General features: G+C 44.6%; 1 protein-coding gene across 4 annotated transcripts in view; it reads right to left on the bottom strand.

Moving 5' to 3' along the window:
• Window positions 1–16,889, bottom strand: part of TRIO (trio Rho guanine nucleotide exchange factor) — a 441,700-nt gene that overhangs the window by 105,805 nt on the left and 319,006 nt on the right. For all 4 annotated transcript variants that reach the window (XM_050937381.1, XM_050937382.1, XM_050937383.1 and 1 more), the window contains exon 34: window positions 7,718–7,961. In XM_050937381.1, coding sequence (XP_050793338.1) covers window positions 7,718–7,961 — 244 coding nt within the window. The remainder of the gene's footprint in view (window positions 1–7,717; window positions 7,962–16,889) is intronic.

The raw sequence follows: 16,889 nt of genomic DNA, 5'->3' as shown, positions 1-16,889 counted from the left end.
TGTTCTGAGCAACTTTAACGCAGAGTACAGCACCTGGAAAGACTACCACAGAAAGTAATTAATATTCTAGGACTTCTGTCTTCAATGTAATAAACTAAAGACATTTCTAGCAAACAAAACTTGATAGCTACAGCCTCTCCTAGGTCTGAACCTCGCTGAAAATTTTTCAGAAAATTGCCATGAGAGCAAAGCTAATTACATGCAAAATACTAATTCCCTGGGGAAATGCTAGGCAGCCAGCCAGAATTTCTGGTTTTGTACCTTCTATCTCCAAAGGATCAGCTGTGCAAATACATCTGTTCTGAAGCAAAAACTTTTTATACTCTGATTTCCCTTCCAGCTAATATTTTGAAAAAAAAAATTGGCTGCTGCCTGGTACCAAAAGCATGTTCAAGCAAATACCAAATCCAGTATGAGTCTCTTCTCTGTAGGCTGCACTGTCTCAAATGTAATGCTTTATTCATTTAACTTCCTATGGGGTAGGAAGATTTCATTGTCGCTATTGAAGTTTCAGAAGTGAATTCTTTAACCACATTTTAAAACCCATGAACCGGGGCAACTTATAAACTGCAGACAGAGTTGACCAGTCTCATGGCTGCAATGGTGAAATATAATCCTTCATGATTCACACATACATTAATGGAGCAATCAATTCTGTTAATACTTCTGAGAAAATTTGAAATGTCAGAGATATATATAATTTGAAAAAAAATCTGATATTTGATTTGGAGAAAAACACTCTGCGAGAGAGAGAAAACTATCAGAAATTTGAAATCCGAAGTTTTATTGGGACCTGTTAAGATCCAAGATAGCTAATGTAGGATGTGGTAGGGAAAGGGAACTAAAAACACAAAAACTCAAGAGGTATGACAGGCTGCACTATAATTTGGCTACATACTCACTTTGACAAATCCACCACCTGACCTTTCCCCCGGGTTTGGAAATCTGGTGTCTGATATTCGTAACTATCCTTCTCCCATATACAATTTTTTGCTATGTCCCATCATATCTGCCTGTGTATTTCACGTAAGCTATTTCCTCCTTATTCATTCTATCCCTAAACCCTTGTGCATGCCTTGGTCTTCTATAGCCTGGGTCACTTTAACCACCTTATCTGTATCTTTCCCCATCCTTCCAGCCTAAATAAAGTGTCACTAATGAAGTCATCTTACTTTCCCATTTTTATTACTTTACACTCTTCCTTAAATCCCCAGTTTTCACTATTATAGTCAGGCTCCTTCCTCTACATGATATCTTGTCTCCTTTGCCCCACACAAAGCCATTCTTTTTTTTCCTCTGTCACCACTGTGAAAGCCCTTGCCCGCACCTTGGTCATATTCTACCTTCAATAAATATAATTTATATCCATCCATCCAAGTATTAGACGCGTTCAGATCACAAGTGAGTCGACGTATGAAATTCAGGAGTTTTGAGATTCTGAATGGTACTGCTCTAAGGGACTGAACACAGAATGTCTGTCTTTGGGGAAAGAAAGGGGAAGAGCTGGAAAGTGTCACTTCTTACATTCAGGGAAACCTTGTACAAACGGATTAGTCAGAGTAGGACGTAAAGCAAGACCAAAACTCCTACGACAGGAAGCTCCATAGCTGGCAACAACTGACAATAGACCAACTTCAGATCTGGCAAGTTTTGTCATGGATCGCCAGCTGCTTAGTACCCACTAACTACAGAATTCTTGGAGTGATGCTGTTCAAAGTAGTTTGGCCATATTCTGTTTATGGTTCTGCAGTGGGGTGACGACTCACTACCGCTGGTGTATCCCGCTGGTTGCTCAGGGAATTAGCTCTTGTCAGCCGTGGAGAGCCCTCAATGCATGCTGTCTCGCCTGTCGCCTGCTCTGTTGCTTTGGGACCTGCGATGCTCCCTGCTTGGCGGCAACCTCTTCAGGACACTGCCCTCTGCTCCAGTCTACTACTCCAGTGTGTGTTAACAGCAGTCCTTCGGCTTGCACCTCCCTTGGTGGCCAACCACAACTCCAAAGTCTAGCCCCTCACTTCAGGAGCAGGTTGCAGTCCGTTTCCTCTGTGGCCAGGTGCAGTGCAAGAGGGGGAGACCCAGGCCCACATGCTACTCTGGGTCCCAACCCAGGGACGCTGTAGCGCAGTGGTCCCCAACTTGCAGTCTGCAGCCCTGGAGTTCTCTGTCCCTGGCAGGTGTGGGGCCGCAGTTTCTCTCTAGCTTGAGCTGTGGCCCAACGCCTTCCAGGGACCAAGGACACTGGCGCCTGCAGCCCCTGAGTTCTCTGTCCCCGGCAGACGCCAGGCCACAGCTTCGAAGCCAGAGAGAAGCCGCGGCTTAGTGCCTGCCAGGGATAGAGAACACTGGCGCCCGCAGCCTGCAGCTCCAGAGAAGCCGGAGAGAAGATGCAGCCCCGCATCTGCCAGGGAGAGAGAACACCAGCGCCCGCAGCCTGCAGCCCTGGAGTTCTCTGTCCCTGGCAGGCGCGGGGCTGTGGCTTCTCTCCCCTGCTGGGCACTAGGCAGGCCCACACAAATGCCCCGGCGGGCGCCACAGTGCCCGCGGGCACCACGTTGGGGACCACTGCTCTTGCAGTAGCCTCTCTCTGCCCTCCTTCGCTCCCCTCTTGTCTGCCTAACTTCCCTGGGCCACTTCCCCTTTGGTCCCATGCACCTTCTCGACCCTTTGTAGCAGGGGTTGCAGCCTGGCAGGCAACTGGGCCAGAGCTCTCCTCTGCTCCCTCAAGCCTGGCCAGCACTGTTCTGTCCAAGGTGCTACCTCCTTACCTCAGGAGCCAGTCCTCCTCCCTTGCTAGTCAGGGAGTGACTGCCTTCTCTCTTGCTGGCAGCCTTTATATAGGGCCCAGCCTGGCTCTGACTGGCTCTCCACAGGCCTTTGCTGATTGGTAGCTGGCCTGCGCAGCCTCTCTGGCCTGTTCTAGCTCTTTTTCTCAGGGGGTGGACCAGGCGCTCCACCACAGGCTCTTATAAGGACAACAGCCTTACACTGAATGAGGAGCTATTGAGGCATGAGCACAGACCAGTGTGATATGTCATCTGCTTTTCCACTGTGAACAGGTTGCAGAAACTGCACAGCTTTTACTATTAGCCTCAGGTATCAATTAGGCGGCAATCCAGCCTTGAGTCACAAAACACAAATTCATCATCACACTTATCTTATCAAGGTTAAATGGACTGTCAACTTGCAAGCTAATCTGTTAAATTTTGGTGTGTTTAGAATTACATTTTGCTACTAAAAGCAATCATATTTGTTGTGTGAAAGGTACACACATACACAGGAAATTGCCTAGACAAAGGGAAAGTGAAACAGAATGGGGGAAAAGTGCTGTCAAATGCACAAAGCAACATAAGAGGGAGAATTTTTGCCCTCTAGTCATTGTTTTTTGTCATAATCTTACCTGTTTCTTAAATGGAAATCCCTTTCAGAGAGTCATCTGATTTTTAAACTGGCAGTTTCCCCTTTATAATTGTGAGCCAACTATTATTCAATCATTCCACTACCTCTTTTCCAGCCTTGTCCATTTATTTGTCTTTTTTCCCCTAATAGATTTATATACATCAGAGGGATTTGAGTATTGTTTTTTGTGTTGTGTTACTTGTAAATAACATGTCAAACAGATAGAAATGCATAAATAACTTATAAAAACAGCTTTACTCTGCCAAGACTGGGCATCATGCTATGTTCTGGGTATCTCTGACAGAGAACATTTGAATGAACATCCACTATATGGATTAAATCTCCTTCACTTGCAATGTGTTCCGTTTTCACATTTAATAAAAATGTTACCTAAAAACAAGAGTTTTCTTGTAAGTTCCATTTCCTACCCAGCCTTACAGATATTTTAATATTCTAAACTATGAATATGCTTTATTTATTAAAAAAATAAAGGCAACAGCTGTGACTCAGTGCAGAATACTCCCAAACCAAAGTTTTGGTCATCTAGCATTTTCTAATATAGCCTGAATAAAATTTGACACTGTGCTGTGTTTTATTGAATGTAGATTGACCACCATGGGTGTTTAGATTGGCTGCAAGCACTAGGATTTCCTGAAATGAAACCCCTTTGGCTCTCTAGTTACCACAGAAATCCAGATTTTAGATAGTTAATTGAGAATTAAACCACAACTAACATGATTTTTTTACATTTGATGGTGGTGAAATCCCCTTGAGAATGAAAGAATAAATAAATAAATAAATGCAACACAGGAATTAGCTACTTATATTAGAAGAGAAGAGGCTTGCTATGTCAAACCTCTGAAGCACATTTTAGCTTTTGGACATCTTATAATTTTCCAACTATTATGTAAAGTAGGAAACTGTTGAGATGATTTTTCACTGCTTCCTGACTGCAGGAATCAAAGCTTTAACAATCTGTCTTCATGGATTTCAGAAAAATATTCAAAATGAAGTTGTTTCACACTTTAGTCTGCGTGGTGGTTTTGAAGAGAAAGAAAGTGACTGTGGAACTGAGGAGGATTACCACCTGTATCTACAAAGATCTAATTGGGGGGAAAAAGAAAATGAAGCTGATTCATTTGAAAAAAATCTCAACTCAGGTATGTTGGCTACCGAAATAAATAAAAATATGAAACCCAAAACCAAAAACATCTGTTGATTCACTCAAATAACACAAAAGCTTTATTATATGACACGTGGGAAAAAACTACATTTAAAGAATAGTATGGATTCGAAGTGGAGCATTCATGTGTCAGGAAATACCAGAATTAAAGTCAGCCCCCTGGTGCATATGCATTATGATACGATCTATGATCCATACTATTTTTCTTCCCCCATATGACTCCTGCCTCATTCAGTGCAGAGGATGGATGATGATTACAGAATGAGCAGCTATTCAGTATCTTGTTGTATCCTTGTTTGGTGTGTGGCCTGATAACTTATTCATTGCCAACTATTTAAACCTTTCTCTGAAGAAAAAATCATCATCATCAAGGGCTTTTTAATGCTGCTCATTACTACAGAATCTGTGTGCTTCACAACACTCCTTTGAGGATTGGGGCTGGTATTATCCTCATTTTTCAGATGGGGAACTGAGGCACAGAGATAATAAGGTTGAAGTAGTCCCTAATTTCGGGTGCACAATTTGAAACACCTAGGACCTGATTTTTCAGAGTATTTATCACCTTAAAGCACTTCATATGTTCAAATCACAGCCCCCATTGACTTCAGTTGCAGCTGTGACTTGTCAACACTTCTGCAAATAAGAATCTAGGCTTGCACATCAGGCATCCAGAAAAGTAAGAACACAATTAGTGAGCAGCTGACCACCTGTGAAAAGTTTGGTTTAAGTGAGTTGCCCAGCATCACATGGGAACTCTGTGGCAAAAGCCAGGGATAGAATCCAATTCTCCAGGGCAGCCTCATCAAACTTGTAGGGAGGATGTTAAACTAGCTTCCAATGGGGCAGGTCACAAAATCCCTCTGGTAAACATAAAGATGGTGACCTTGACAAAGGGCTGGAAGTTGTGGAGAAATTAAAAATTACAACAGGGTCACACAGGAGCAACAAAAGAGAGTGTGAGTATGAGTGTGAGTGAGTAAATGAGTGTGTGTGTGAGAAATAATCTGCTCATCATAAATGTCTATAAATGCAAGGAGTACGGAGCATAAACAGAAAGAACAGAAGTTGTATACAAGCTTAAGTATTAGCTAACTGGCATCACAGATTGGGGAGGGGATAAATTAAATCAAGACACATTCAAAGTACACCGCTACCTCGATATAACGCCACCCGCTATAACACAAATTTGGATGTAAAGCAGCGCTCCAGGCGGGGGAGCGGGGCTGCACGCTCTTGTGGGTCAAAGCAAGTTCAATATAACATGGTTTCACTTACAACGCGGTAAGATTTTTTGGCTCCCAAGGAAAGCGTTATATCAAGGTAGAGGTGTACTACACTTAACGAAGGAAAAATCAAATGCAAAACTTATTACACGCAAATGTAGTTTTGTTTCTCTCACACAATCCCACATGAATCTGGTTATAACTGGTTCAATATTCCCCATATCACATGCTTTAATTTTCCTTTTGTCCAATCCAGCTTGCCCTTTCTAATAAGAATTCTCCTGCTTCAAAGACTCCCTTTGTGAACAGTGACACAATGTTATTATGATTTCATACTCCCAGTCAAAGGAAGAAACGCCTTAGTGAAACCAAAAAATATTTATCAATTAATCATCCAAATGGCTGCTAGGCTTCCTTACCCAGAATACCACAGGACAAAAAAGTTGAAGCATCAATCTAGAGACAAAATCTTCAGCTTTCTCTGCTACATCACCCTGCATACACAAAATTTCTGCTGGGCATGCTGCACACCCAAGTAACACATAAGGCTTCCCTGTTATAGCCAACCATATTGTTGCACAAGCTGAACAAACCAGGAAGAGAAAAGAAAAGAGAAGAGAAGAACAAGGAGCTGGATGGAAAATCGATGAAGTGGGAAAAATAAAGTGCTTTCCAACAGCATAGTGTACCATTATAGACAATTTTTTTCCACCAATTGATTTCTCAACAGTTCTACTGCTTATAATACAATCTGATCAATGTAGAAGTTATCTAGCTATTTACTGCATCTGTGATGAGGCACTTTGACTCATAACTTACATTTCATTCTCTATTCTAAATGAAGAGGCTCAAGAGGCTTCTTTTAAAGGGCAAACCGCCTTTTCCAATAATCTTATTTGCTTCTGAGCACAGACTGTATGTATCAGCCTAACTGGGGAACAAAATCAATTGCCCCCAATCAAAAAGTCAAGAGAGATAGCTATTCATTCCTAAACTGATATTACATATAATAGAATCCTGTGGGGACTGGAACATTAAACACCACACCCACTCATCCACGAATACACTAAATAAAGACAATCCTCTCTCTTTTCTAGAGGGTGATATATCTCATTCACATTGAAAAAACTTGCTTTTCCTGAGCCCCAATAAAATTAATAAAAAGCTACAGGCAGCCTCCCATACTGCTCTGGATTTCCTAAAAAGGGTATCATTCATTTGGAAAACCAGATCCAGCTCCTACATATAAAGTTTTTTTCAAAGAACTATGCACAAAAATTTTTAAACAGGACCCAAAATAGCTGCGGCTGAAGTCTAATGATTAGGCTCCTTATAGGCTACTTATAAAGCTGAACAACTAGACAAAGAAATAAGCCTAATCTTCCAAGTCTCATAGTACAATTTTTAAAATGCAGAGAAAGAAAAACTTAGCATTCTACATAGCTAACTGGTATTGTGAGTGGCAAAAATTTTCACCTTAGTTTTTTTTAAGCAGCTGAACTTAAATTTTCTCTCCAGCAGGGCAAGACCCTGTTCTCCTTTTAAATTTTTTATTTCTAAATTTCGGAGGCACAGTTTAGCACAGTGTCAAGGCTTGCTCCAGGACAACATCCAACTCGGTTTATTTTAATAGGACATAACTTGTCTTAATGGTTTCCAAATATCCCATTGCTTCTCCACTTCACATGCAAGATGCTGAGCAGCTTCAGTCTGGGTTCTCAGAAGTCTTGGAATACAAGTTTTACCCACAGACTTCTACATCTAATAAGTCTGATCCAAGAATAGATAAAAATTTGAAGGCACTGAATGAAATCCTTAAAAAAAAAATCTTATCTTACACAGCATTTTTTACTGAAAAAATATGAAGTGCTGCAATGAGGCCAACAACTGGAACATAAAACGCATTCTCACTTACCTTTGTGATTAAAGATACCCTCCATCTCCATGCTGCTTCTAGAGTGGGCAATGCAGAGTGACCCACAAGGAACTAGCCCTTCTGCAGCAGGGGATCGATCTGTGGTTCGTACTAGACACCAGTCAGGCTTGTCATGTGGCCTCTCTAGAACCTCCACTGTCTGACCACGGCGGATTGTCAGCTCATTGCTGTTGCATGCTGTGAAGTCATGGATGACCACAGTCAACTCGCAGCCACCTGACAACTGTGGAAAGAGAGAAAACAAGGGATGGATGGGTGCTGCACTGCAGTTTTTTAAACACACACCACTTCTTATTTAGGATTTCTGACAAGATATATTTTTGTCTTTGAAATTTACAATATGGCTGTTTTCTGGGTTGTTGTTTTTTTAATGGCACCATATTAACATTTATTAGCTTTAAAGAAACTTTGTCAGTTTTGAAGATTTACTGCAAACCCGCATCTCTCCTTCACCTCAGATTCACTGTGCGGAATGATTCCAAGAGCTGTGAATGATAGCTTGCATTTGGGTGCAGCTTTCTCCCAAGGGTACCTTGAGAAAACTGAAGACAAAAAGCAGACTCATCACTCCACACAAGACAGCAAGGGAAACCTACTCTTCTCACCCACTGAAACTAGGTTCAGGTGGAGCCCTGCAAGTCTTACCACAGTAACTAGACACACAACTAAAGCCCATAAAGGTATGTTAGCCATCACAGTAGGTCTTCTGTGCATTATTTGGTCCTGGGCTTAGTGCAGAGACAGCTAAAGCAAGAGAGGAAGGGATTTTACCTTCCCACTGCAATGTGGAGTGTCTTAGAGAAGTGAAGACCTTTCTTGGCTCACCTTAGACAACCCTTCTAATAGGTAACCTCTGCAAAAGCAGGAGATGATTGCTGGTGGTGGTGGGGTATTCATCAGCCAGTCCTCTCATCACCCTCCTCCTCACCCCAAGGGTCCGAGGCAGCAGTTACCCAGGACACAGTGTACAGGTGTGTGGTGGTTGGGGGGGGGCACGAAGCCAAAGACACCACTATTAAATATGAGGCCCTGTGACTCGGTGGAAGTGAAGAGGAATTGCAACTAGGAGTGGGAGGAAGACAAACTGGCTGAGAAAAGGAAGTTCAACACTTTTCTGCAATTGCTCACCACTTCCCTCCAGGTTCTCCAGTCATCAGACACCTCAAATCCAGTCTCTGAATACGTGGGTCAAAATTTTACCATGAACTTTTCACATATCTTAAGCACAGAGATCCTTGCACACCACTATTTTAGGATTCTTTGTGATACGGACCCCAAAATAGCTGCATGTCAAGATTTTTAACTCTCTCCTTCCTAACCCTACCCAACAACAACAAAAAGACTTCACATTCATACAAATATGCATGTGAACTGGTGCTGGCAAAACCCAGCATGCCTCACTAGTTTTTTTCTAAGCACTTAATTAAAATTATTTTGATCCAGATTAACTATGCTCTACTGCTTCACCTTGTTTGAGATTAACTGAAAGCATGTAGATAAACATACTGAAGTTCCCTAGTTGCACTCCAGCTTCCTTAAGAACCTTTAACTTGATTTTAATTTCTAATAGTAATATTACAGCAGCAGTGTTCTAGTTGGACTATTTTTTCTCCTGGTGTATGATGAGTACCACTGTTACAACACAATCTACTAGAACAGAACAGATTAATGTTTCATCTGATCTGATATGCAACTTCCAATAGTAGAAAACATAAAACATTTTAGACACAAAATCCCGTATTTCATGGGGCTAATTGTGCAATACCACGGGGGAAATGTTTCTTGCAGTTTATACTCAGATTAATAAAGACAGCTATTCCCTTATAGTTCTTATCCTAGAAAATGTAACTGCAGAGGTTATGACACAAACATTTTATAATCTTTAAATCTTGCCTACCTAATTTTGCTACAACTAAAATTTCCTTTTTATCCTGATACCAGTAAATCCTGTGTACTTTAGACACAGGCCTAAATACACATCTGGATTATTACTTATAAATGAGTTTTAATCAAATTTCTTGGGCTGAAAGGCAGATAGAAATTTTCTTCTCCAGGATAATGCTCTGTTACCAAGTAAATTTGAAAAGTCTTTGCCAAGCAACTCATGACCCCACAGACAGACTAATTCCATTCTTCCTTCCCAATCTCTGCCACATCCACAGGACACACCTCCTGACAGACAGCCTGCTGAACTGCAGAGCTTTCCCATGACCACTGCCTGCCAATCTTGTTAACTAATCCTGGTTGCGTGTGCATGTGGAGTGATTTTTCTTGAGAAGGAAAGAAAAACCTTATGTTTCTCATAATTAAGGGAAGTACAGCAGCCTGCAACCCCTCCCCCATCCCCCTGGGTTTTGGCTAGAAATTAATCACACAGCTTCTAGTTCATCTTTCAAGACTGTCCCAGCTCTCAAGTTATGAGGTGCAAACATACTACCTTCTCACTCATTAAAAATATCTTCCTACCCTCCCCTCTCTTCCTTTGCATTATATTAGCTTTTAGTCCACCTAAAGTCATGCCAAAGGGGAAAAAGTCAAGAGCCTTCCTTTGGTTTCTGGCACTGATTTATGTTATAGCCCTCTTCAAACTAAGTCTGAAACAACTGAAAACATGTGTATGCCTGAAGGGGTCTGAGAAAAAGTCCACAGAGTCTGACTTCATAAGGCGTCAAATATAAGGTTCCAAACTTTTTCTCATGAAAAGCACATTCCCTCTTCCCCACTACCCTAAGCATAGGTCAGGTACAAGTTTCACCACTTTTGGAAACCATGCATCTTGTCAAGACAACCAATCTGAATACCTATAGCTTTCTGTTTCATATAGATATTCCTTCTTCTCTCTCCCTTAATTAAATGGAAGTTAGCTAACAATAGATTTCATTTTCCTTAAATATTTCAGCTGGTGAGAGTCTTACGACAGAAGAGTATAACAAACAGATATAATATGGATTACCTATGTGGGAACCAACCAACAATAGTATTGGTTAGCTGTCCCCTTCATCTTAACTACAGTAACTCCCCATTTAATGTCCTCTCTCTTAATGTTGTTTCAATCTTACATCCCCGCTCAATTACAAAACATGCTCCATTTAAAGTTGCGCAGTGCTTCACTATAATATCGCTTGGCTGCTTGCTTTGTCCATAGCTGGCAGCCCTCCATCAGCTCCCCTATGGCCCCCAGTGCCTCCCACCTGCCAGTAGACCCCGCGGATCAGTGCCTTCCCCCTGCTCCCCCTACCTCCTGCCCGCAGCAATCAGCTGGCTTGCAGTGTTCGGGGGGGGGGTGAGGGGGAGCCTGTGCGCCATGTCCTCGCTCCTCCCTCCTGAATGATGCAAGCCAGCTGATTGCCATGGGCAGGAGGCAGGGGAGGGAGGGGGAGGAGTGAGGACGTGGCATGTGGAGTAAAGGGGAAGGAGGTGGGGGAGAAGAGGTGGGTTAAGGTTGGGAGCTTGGGGGAAGGAGTGGAGTGGGTGGGCTGAAAGTTGAGCCCCCTACCCCGGGTGCTTTCACAGTAGGGGAAGCTGCCGCTGCTGCTGCACAACATGCTTCTCCTAGTCTATGGCACCTTCAGCCTCCTTGCCTGCCTCATTGTCTGCAGTGCCAATGAGCTGTGCCTGTGTGGGGTAAGGCAGGGGCACCTCCCAACTATAGTATTGTACTGTATGGCCAAAAAAAAAAATGTCCTTGGAACCTAACCTCTCCATTTACATTCATTCTTATGGGGAAATTGGATTCGCTTAACATTGTTTCACTTAAAGTCGCATTTTTCAGGAACACAACTACAACATTAAGTGAGGAGTTACTGTATTCAACAACACTCACGCCCACAACACAGCCTGTTCATTAGACTCTAAGGGTATGACTATACTGCAATAAAACACCTGACGCTGGCCTGTGTTGGCTCACGGGGCTTGAACTACGAGGATATAAAATTTCAGGGTAGACACCTGCCTGGGCTCTGGGAACCCCCCTCCCAGCCCCTGCGGGGGGTCCCAGAGCTGGGGCTCCAGCCCAAGTCTGAAAGTCTACACTGCAACTTTATAGCCCTGCAGGCCGATCCCCAAGAGCCCAAATCAGCTGACTTAGGCCAGCTGCAGGTGTTTCACTGCAGTGAAGACATATCACCAGGTTACAACATGCCAATGCCGACACCACGTTCTCAGCTCTGCACAATGTCTGTAGGTGAAAAGTTTGAGTGTGGTCTCTCTTCCTCTGTGGTCAATAACAGCAGGAATGAAATTCTACTCCCTCTACCCATCTCATCTGGAAACACTAGCCATCACCATGGAAAATACAATTTTAAGAACATGAAAATACTTTAAACTTTTAACTGTCCAACATTTGAGACAACACCCATTAATTTCCCCTACATTACTGTAACTGTTAGCCAATGTTTTTCTTTTTAAATTATTTCTGTCTTGTATTCTCCTTAATGCACCTTATAAATGCAGATTCATCTTTTAGCACTCAAAAACAGCTGGAGAACAAAGGGTGTCCGGGATAAAGAGCACAGCTCAAGCAGCTGGTGTTGTACAGTTTTGGCAAAAATCTCTAGACTGGATGAGAGAAGAAAAGAAGACATGCCGGAAAGTGGAGACTGATTTACACTGATGAGGACATTAGGACTTCGAAAACGCCTAAATCCCAGTTTAAGTTTCACAAGGGACTGTAAATATTCTGCACAAATTCACCCTTTTCTCTCAAGAAACCCCTTATGTAAATTGCATTAGTAAGACCTGATGAAATAAATGATGAGGCTAAGTCTGAAACATGGGAGTTGCTGGAAAGACAGAGGCAAGATGAGAAATGAAAACCAGGCACGGACAAACCCACATATCTTAAGAAGGAAGTTCTTTTCATTAACAAACCTGCCAGGGGACATATTAACATTATACATGATTCACATTTTGTGCCTATTTTTTAAAAAAATGTTATTTTCTGGTAGAAAAAAAAATCTTGTTAAATGGGCCAAATACACTCCCTTATGTACATCTGATGAATTCTGTGCAGCTGCATCAAGAAAAACTGGGTACCTAACTTTTCGTAACTGTTTTCTTTGAGATGTGTTGTTCACGTCCATTACACATTAGGTGTGTGTGCACTGAGTGCACGGACGTCAGAAACTTTTCCCCTTAGCGGCTCCCGTCAGGTGGGCAGGGGGGCCCTGCCAGAGCGGCGCCCTGTGCTGGTGCATATATACTCCTGATGAACCGATCCTCCCTCAATTCCTTCTTGCCAGTGACTCTGACAGAGAGGAAGGAAGGTGGGAAGTGTAATGGACGTGAACAACACATCTCGAAGAACAACAATTACGAAAGGGTAGGTAACCAGTTTTTCTTCTTCGAGTGATTGTTCACATCTATTACATATTAGGTGATTCACAAGCTTACCACAGGAGGAGGGTAGGAGTCATGGAACAATTGATTGAAGCACAGCTCTGCTGACTGCCGCGTCCTCTCTGGCCTGTTGACGGACCGCACAGTGGGCTGTGAATGTGTGCACCGACGACCAGGTGGCTGCTCTACTGATCTCCTGGAGTGGAACCTGCACCAGGAAAGCCATCGAGGACGCTTGAGCCCTAGTCGAGTGAGCGGTGATCATCAGGGCTGGCACCTCGGCGAGCTCGTAACATGCGCAGATGCAATCCATGATCCACGATGATATCCACTGTGCCGACACAGGGAAACCTTTCATTCTCTCTGTGAAGGTGAGGAACAACTGTGTTGACCTGCGGATAGTTCTAGTTTGCTCCAGGTAGAAAGTCAGGGCCCTACGGGCATCTAGAGTACGCAGGCTGCAGAGACTCAGGTCCGTGTGTGGTTTGGGAAAGAATACTGGCAAACAAATGTCCTGTCCCATGTGAAATTGCGAAACTACCTTAGGGAGGAATTTAAGGTGTGGCCTAAACTGCAACTTGTCTTTATACAGGGGTTCCGAAATGAGGGCCCTCAGTTCTGACATCCTCCTTGCAGACGTAATGGCCACCAAAAGAGCAAGAGGCTAGAGGCTCGAAAGGGGGTCCTATGAGCTTAGTCAGGACCAGGTTAAGGTTCCATGGAGACATCGGTGGGCGCTAATAGGGAAACGCCCTCTCCAGCCCCTTGAGGAACCGGGCTACCACGGGGTTAGAAAACACAGAACGCCCAGACTCCCCCGGGTGGAACACCGAAATGGCAGCCAGGTGTACTCTAATCGAGGAGGGAGCGAGTCCTTGATGTTTGAGGTGCAGCAGGTATTTCAGTATGACTGGGACAGAGGCCTAAAGAGGCTGTATGAGCTTTGGTTCACACCAGCAGGTGAACCTCTTCCAATTGGCGAGGTATGTCGCTCTAGTGGAAGGCTTCCTACCACTGAGAAGAATTTGTCGCACCTGAAGGGAGCACTGACTCTCCACAGCGTTCAACCACAGAAATTCCATGCCATGAGATGCAGAGATTCCAGGTTCGGGTGGAGCAGGTGTCCGCTGTCCTGCGTGATGAGATCTCGGTGCAGGGGTAGGGCAATTGGGGAGGTCACTGACAGTTCCAGCAAGGTCATAAATCAATGCTGGCATGGTCAAGCTGGTGTTATGAGAATCATCACTGCTCTGTCCCTGCGGACCTTGAGGAGGACTCAGTGAATGAGTGGGAGTGGTGGGAAGACATATTTCAGACTCCCGCCTCATGGAATTGTGAAGGCATCTGACACCGAGCCCGGGCTGTGTAGTTTTGGAAAAAACAAAACTGAGGGCATTGGCTGTTGTCTTTGGTGGCAAAGAGATCCATTTGGGGAAATCCCCATCACCGGAAGATTGATTGCAGGACATTCGATATCATCGTCCATTCGTGCATTTGATACCACCGCCAGCTAGTTTCGCTCCCTCAGAAGGTATGACGCTACAAGGTGCACTGAGCAGGCTATACAAATGTCCGACACGAAAAGTGCCTCGTGGCAGAGAGGAGAGGAATAGGCTCCAACCTGCTCGTTTATGTAAAACATGACGGTGGTGCTGTCTGTCAGAACTATCACGCTGTGCTCTTCTAAAGTAGCGTGAAAGGTCTGGCAGGCTAGGCGAACCGCCCTGACCGCCTTTACGTTGACATGGAGCGACATTTTGTCCCTGGAACACAAGCTCTGCATCCATAGTCCCCCAAGTGTGCTCCCCAGCCAAGGTCTGATGCGTCTGTTACCAGTGTCAGGGTGGGCTGTGGTGCAGCGAAAGGGATTCCTTCGCATACTACCTGCTGATTGACCCACCAGCACAGGGAGTCCAAGATCTGGGTCGGGATCATCACTACAAGGTCCAAGGGGTCTCTGCCGGGGCAATATGCCTGGGCTAGACACAGTTGCAAAGTTATGAGCTTCAGTTGAGCATGTTTGACCACGTGACTGCATGCTGCCATGTGCCCTAGGAACTGCAGGCAGCATCTGTCTGTGGTTGTGAGGAACCTCTGCATTGAGACTACAGCTCACTGGATGGCCAGGAACCTGGATTCCGGGAGGCTCACTTGCGCCTGTACCGAGTCAGGACTGCCCCGATGAAGTCCAGCCTTTGCGTTGGTATTAGGGAGGACTTGGGCACATTGACTGGAGACCTAGTTTGTGGAATACGTCCAGTGCCATTGTTACATGGGAACGGACCTCCTCCTCGGACCGGCCCACAAGGAGTTGGATACACTCGCATTTTCCTTTTTCGAAGAAAGGCTGTCACCACTGACATACATTTTGTGAATACACGCAGGGCCGTCACCAGGTCAAAAGGTAAGACCATAAACTGGTAATGGTGCTGGTTTATGGTGAACCGCAGGAATCGCCAGTGAGCAGGATGAATGGCGACATGAAAGTATACGTCTTTCATATTGAAGGCAGCGTACCATTCTCCCGGATCCAGGGACGGGATAATGGAGCCAAGGGAGACCACGTGGAAGTGGACCTTGACTAAGAATTTGTTGAGTCCGCGCAGGTCTAAAATGGGTTGAAGACCCATCTTTACTTTGGGGATAAGGAAATACCGGGAGTAAAACCCTTTTCCCCTTAGGTCCCAAGGGACTTCCTCCACAGCCCCCGCCTTGAGAAGGGCCTGCACCTCCTGCATCAGGAGTTGCTCGTGAGAGGGGTCCCTGAAGAGGGATGGGGAAAAAGGGTGGGATGGAGGACGAGGAGAAGTGAAGCGTGTATCCCACCTTCACCGTGCGTAGGACCTAATGGTCCAATGTTATATGGGACCATGCATGGTAGAAGTGGGACAAGTGGTTCAGGAAACAGAGGGAAGTATCTGGTAAGTGGTTTGGTGTGCTGTCCTCGAGCGCACCTTCAAAACCCCTGCTTGCTACCGGGTTGCGGCTTGGCCTGGCACTGGCCCTGGCTAGGTGTGTTGTTCCGCCTATGCCTGTTGTCTCTGCCCCTTCTGCAGTACGGCTCCCGCCTGGGGCGAGGCTGGTACTGCTGTTGCTACTACGGTTGGGGCTTGAAGGATTTCCTCTGCATCGCCGTGGTGTGCATCCCCAATGACTTAAGGGTTGCCTGGGAATCTTTAAGGCTGTGCAGCCTGGCATCCGTTTGGCCCAAGAATAGGCCAGACCCTTCGAACGAGAGGTCTTGGAGGGACGCAACGGACGGTAAGAAGGGACTGAGGGAGGGTCGGGTTGGCAGGGGTATATATGCACCAGCGCAGGGCGCCACTCTGGCTGGGCCCCCCTGCTGGCCCGACAGGAGCCGCTAAGGGAAAAAGGTCCCGACGTCTGTGCACGCAACGCACGCGCACACCTAATGTGTAATTGACGTGAACAATCACCCGAAGAAGAATGCATTTGATCTTCAATGCTGGAAACAATCACTATCCGACACAAATATGAGATACCTATTGAAAGGAACCTTACATGTGTTCTAAAGTTAGACGATATCGTCTTGCATTATGTAACATCTTAACATAATGCAAGATTTCATGAAAAAAGTAACTTTTTAGTTCAGAAAGCATAAAAGGTAAGTTTGAATGATGTCTAGGTGTGGAAATAAGTGGTCTTGTATAGAATGTAATTGGTTTTTGTTTAGTATCCTCAGTACAAAAACTGATTATTTACAGTTTGGTAGGGTAGACAATCATCTTTGTTTTCAACTTGTCTTCTCTAAAGAGAAGACATGGGGAAAGCGGGAAGTTACAAAAGCTCATCT

Source organism: Gopherus flavomarginatus, chromosome 2, assembly GCF_025201925.1.
Source record: "Gopherus flavomarginatus isolate rGopFla2 chromosome 2, rGopFla2.mat.asm, whole genome shotgun sequence".
NCBI lineage: Eukaryota > Metazoa > Chordata > Testudines > Testudinidae > Gopherus > Gopherus flavomarginatus.
The sequence above is the reverse complement of the archived record's forward strand: the minus strand, read 5'-3'. Positions and strand labels throughout refer to the sequence as shown.